This window comes from Pyrus communis, chromosome 7 (assembly GCF_963583255.1).
Source record: "Pyrus communis chromosome 7, drPyrComm1.1, whole genome shotgun sequence".
Taxonomy (NCBI): Eukaryota; Viridiplantae; Streptophyta; class Magnoliopsida; order Rosales; family Rosaceae; genus Pyrus; species Pyrus communis.
Window position 1 is genome coordinate 594748 of NC_084809.1, and position 5533 is coordinate 600280.

General features: G+C 37.7%; 1 protein-coding gene across 1 annotated transcript; it reads right to left on the reverse strand.

The window, feature by feature from the left end:
* Positions 1-3838: 3838 nt before the first annotated feature.
* LOC137739212 (F-box/FBD/LRR-repeat protein At5g22660-like) lies at positions 3839-5197 on the reverse strand. Its single transcript, XM_068478760.1, has one exon. It carries the CDS (start codon positions 5195-5197, stop codon positions 3839-3841), a length of 1359 nt encoding a protein of 452 aa, XP_068334861.1.
* Between the last annotated feature and the right edge of the window lie 336 nt (positions 5198-5533).

Genomic DNA, 5533 nt, shown 5'->3' on the forward strand with positions numbered 1-5533 from the left:
CAATATGATTTACGCAACCACATTTCTAACCAAATTAAGACTGCAACATATTTTTATTATTTATTATTTTATTTACAAGTCATAGTTTTGTGCGAGGATCAAATATCAATGAAAAACAAATACGTTGATCATTTGATATGTCATCAATGAAAAACAAATACGTTAATCAATATTTAAATAACAATCTAAATTATCAATAACCACGTCATGTGGTTTGCAAAATTTGGTATAAATAGTTTGCCTCCCTTCCATTAACAATTAACTTTTCTTAACTTTGTCTTTATATTAATTTTCTTACCAATTAATTCATTATCAACCAATGTAAACTCATTACCAATTAATGCAACATCCCGTCCCTAATTTTACGATTTTATTAATTTTAAAAAGATGAAATTGATGAAAATGCCCCTGGAGACGAGATTGTTGATTTTTGTTGACCGTCATTTTGTGATACGTATGAGTTATTATTTTACCGTATTCTTGAAGTACTCGACGGTACGAACGCGTAGGTGCATGTGGAACCAAAATAGGACTTACGGTTAAAATTTCACGGATTTACTAATCCGAAATATTTTTTTTTAAGAAATTATTACTTTTATTATTTTATTAATATTTGGGGATATTTTTAATATTTTATTATTTTTCTGGCAGTGGGACCCATACTCACACCGAACTCACCTTTCCTTCTCTTCCGCATGGCATTCTCACCCAACTTTCTCAAGCACTCTCTCTCTTCTCCCTCACTTCCCTCCCGAGTCTCTCTTTTGCAACACCGACGGCAACACCTGCCACCACACACCATCTTTTCTGAAGAACACCTCATTCACGAACTCTTTCTCAACAAATGATGACGGAGTCACATAACCCAAAGCCCTGGACGTGGCCACTCTCTCTTCATTTTCCTTATCGATGCACAGTGGCACCGCCACAGTTCAAGAATTTCTCCGACGAGGGTAAACTTCGAAAACTCCTTAAACTTTTTCAAATCACATTTTTTAGTACGATTAAAATATTTTTAAAAGTTTGAAGTGATGGTTGAATGCAGAACAAACTCGGGGAAATCTCTCCAGTTTTCTAGCAAAGGACCCGCGGGTTGCAGGCTATTTTCCGACCACTACTTGACCCAATATCGGCATGACTCAAATCCCTACTTTCCTAGCTACACTATGGTATTTAAATGGCGAGTTTTGGTTGAGTTTTTGGAGCTAAACAGAGCCGTGGTAGTTTCCTGGCCAAAATACCCAGCTCTCAACGGTTGCAGCGGCAATCGAGGAAATAAAAAGGCCCAAGTCGAATCTATGAACCGGCCCAAACCTTCAGCCAGTTGACTCGATTCGGCCTATTTCCAAAAATGCATCTGGAACCTGGAATTTTCTTGGGATATTCTTTAGAATATTCCTTCTGTTGACTTTTACGAAATTTTCTCTAAAATCTTCCTAGGCTAATTTCGATGCCTCGAGTCCATTTTGGACATCCATTTAGTGAAATTCCGAAGTTTTAACGTAATTGACCGCCGCGGCTCGGTTGACTTTTTAAGGTTGATCGTTGACTTTTTACGAAAATTGCCTGGAACCATTCCTAGTGTATTTCGCCGCCATGATTCCAAATCCGCACTCCGTTTTCCGATGTTTAATCGTTCTAGTTGAGTTTTATTAATGGGTCCCAATATGATGCTTAGGTGCGATTCCTATCGGAGACTCTGGCCTTCATAGTCCGAACGGCTGCGGCCTTGTATATGTGAGTGGGTCTTTTCTTTTATATGGTATTTGTATTTATTGAGTTTCGATGTATCTATATTTAGTATTGAATTTTCTACGTGATGCCATAATTAAACTAACGTGTATGAGAAATGTCTTACGATTGGGAAATTATAAAATAATCCTGCGGGATGCTCATGTAAGAGGACTATAGTGGATGCTTTAATTAAATGTACGGCTATGGATAGTATTATGTTGACTAAAGTTATTGAATTATTGTGGCATGACCATATTTACGTTATCTACTCATCGTGTGCTACACTAGCATTTGTACTCGCCTGGACCAGGGCCAGGCTTCACGTCACGCTCACTTTGGATCCACTGTAGGTGCCAGTCCTGTCCTAGATTGCTATAGGCAATTAGGACTCGTATGTGATGCGCATATCGCTTATCTTCACATGATTGTAGTACTAGAGCATAAATCATTATTGCACCCAGTCATGTTCATGTCAGAATACCTCTGCATGAACTCGTGTGTCAGCATATGTGAATGAGCACTCGATACGATATGTTTGTTTATGCGAGATTATGTGATTACCGGAACTTAGTTGTTTATTTTCAAAATATTGTGAAGTATTGAAATCTGGAGATATTGAGGTTATGGTAAGTATTTTCATAATATACATAGTATGTTATTTTTTGAAAACTATACTTGTTTTATGGCGAGGGGTTATTATGTTTTCGAAAAGGTTTTTACAAAGCTTTATTTTTAGGCACACTCACCCTTGTTTTTCGCCCTCCAGGTTTTAGTAGCAGAGCTTTCGTGTTGATGAGGATTCTTGGCAAATCTTGGTGTAGGAGATTCCCTTCGTTTGTATAATTTTCATTCTACTTACTTTACTTATGCTTTGACATCACTTGTGAAATGGGTTCATTCCCGCTCACAAGCACACTCTCGCATTTAGGCATTTTTAGGTTTAAATTTACTCACATTTTCCACCTCGCTACACTTTATGACTTCGGCCGACATAGCTCGATTCGGAATTCAAGTTAACACTCTGGGTCGGGGTGTGTCAATTAACATTCCTTAGTTAGAAACGTTTCAAGAATGAATCTATTCCAGGAAAAAATTGTAATTTTCAGAATGTTTACTTTTTTTTTTTTTATTAAAAACATTCCACTATTAATTATTAAATGGAGTTTTGATGAAGTCGTTCACGAACCGTCCCGAAATGTCAACGAAAGAAAATGGAAAACAAATGCCGCAAGGATTTGGGGTTAGAATCAAAGTCTATGTTTGGACCTAATCCAAACTTATTTCTGTCAAGTTATGATTTTGGGCTTTTGCCCCGTGTGCCGAAGATGTTATTGGGCTTAATTCGGATTGAGTGCAAACTCAAAGACGGTGCGTTTAGTCATTCCATTCTATCACTGACAAATGAAGCCTCGAGGAGGAGTCAATCCTTTTCTCTCGCTTGGTCAAAAGCACGTACACACAGGATGTGGATCTCCACTCGACATTTTACCAAAAATTCAGCATGGACCAAGCGATATCCATATCGCAATAGTTTTACATCCTTTTCTCTCGATTGAGAGATTGGAGGCTATCGGGAATCCCATCAACACAAGTCCAATCCTCTAGTCAACTAGGGTTTAGAGTTTTACTCCAGGTACAATACAAAGCTAGGGTTTAGTCCTTTGTCCAACATGGCTTCTTATGTTGTAATTAGCCTAGAATTAAGGAATCATGTTCTCCTTGTTATTGTAAATAGATTAGGAAACAAGAAAAACAAAAGGTGGTAAAAAGATGATGATTACGAGGCCGGCTGTTATATTGTTTTCCAAATTTGCCTCAACAATTTTCAGAATTTAGATTTTACTAAATAGGACGTCATATAATATTTGTCATGACAACATGTCCACGTAAAAATGTGAATCTAATATATATATATATATATACAACTCTCGAAAAATGTGTGTTGCACGAATCTCTAGTTCACATTTATTTATAAAAATTAAAACGCTTTTGGAGCGTAATTGCATTCACAATAAGAAAATATCATGATGTCTAAATTACAACTTTGAGAGTATACGAACCCGGCCCTTCTCTTACCAGAGAGGCTAAAACTGCTTGCATTCTTCTAGATAACTTCAACTTGGCATGTCTCTGAACCCTTTTGAAACAACAAAATTTCCTTGCACAAGTCCTCTTTTGTAAGACATGCGGGATTACCTACGAAATTCCTTGTAGAAATAGTAATCTTATTCAAAACCTCACCGTAGTTTAACAAGTACTTGAGCACTTGAACCTCCTCCTGTTCTCCGTGGAATCCACGCATAGAGACAGTCTTAAGGTGTGACGAGAGACACCCCGGCACAAGCGTTGGTGGATTGACTGGCTTGTAATCGTGATTCCATGCCGTACGATGAAGGTTTAAGATCAAGTGTTTCATACTAGGACATTTCTTGAGCAACTCTATTACAAGGTCCCAGCAAAAGCAACGAAGATCTAACTCCAGTTGGTTCAGATTCTCATAATCCGGCAGATAGCGTGCTTCCAGATACTGAGGAGCTAAAAATGTTAAATATTTAACACTTGAAGTACCTGCAAGTAACTTAGATATATTGGGAACATAAGATGGATATCGATGCTTATGTTTTGGTGCTATATATTTGACGTGAACTTTGGCCTTGACCAAAGATTTAGAATTGTCCAAAACATAATTCGACGTCAAAGAAGGCCAATCGATGTTGACATTGAGGTTTTCAAGTCTCGGGGCATCAACGAAAAACTTGCAGTCGAGATTATCAGTTGTTAACGTCTTCAGCTGAGGTGCGGAGATGTTAAGTTCCAAAACATCTCCACCCACGTTTTCAACTATAGTCAAATCTTCAAGAGCAGGGCAGTTCAGAAAGATCTTTACCCTTCTCTCATTAATATAGTCCCGAAACGTAACATGAAGGTACTTGAGGCTTGGGAAACAACCTGATGTAGATGGACTATAGGTAAGACAATTTGTGTCCAACTTCAGACTCACCAATGATCTGCACTGGAAAACGCTAGGAGGCATTTCAAATTTCTCGAAGGAATCATAATTATTATTACTAAACAAATAAAGATCAAGGTCAATGACATTGTTTTTTATGGCAGTGGATATCCATCTATGAATGCGAGAGAAATCTTCATCTTTGAAAGCGAAAGAGTGACAGTGAAGACATAGTCTTCTAATGTTGCATGATGAGCCGCATAATTTAATCACGCAGTCAACAAATCTCATAAACCTCGTTTGTTGTTGAGGTCCAGAAGAAAAATCTCTGCTATCAAACTGTAGGCTAATGGGAGCACTGGTACACCATACGTTGTTCCATCTTGTAGACAAAATCGTGGTCCGCACGGCATGTAAAGTTGGAAGGAACGAAAGTAAGTGACAAAGAATTGCATCCGGTAATTCACTGATCCTATCTCCAGGAGGAGTTTGGCGTTTTGCTTTCGAATCCATTGCTCCTTAAAGACGATCTTGTTGGTTTTGGAGTTCTGATCATACGAACATATGAATGGTATATATAGGCTAAAGACTAAGTTAGAGTTATCGGTTTTCTTGTAGTCCGGTTAGAGATTAAGTCCAACACATCTAAGGGCTTACTTGTGAAACAAGGGATTAAAATTAGCGAGAGAACTAACTCCTTGCGGTATTGGTATATTTAAATTTGATACCGATCCTATATAGATATATATCCGGATTACGTACTGTGTGAGAAAGTAAAGGAATTTGGAGCTAAAATTATTTATTCAAAATCAATGAAATCTTTGTAAGTTAGTCATATATCAGTGATCG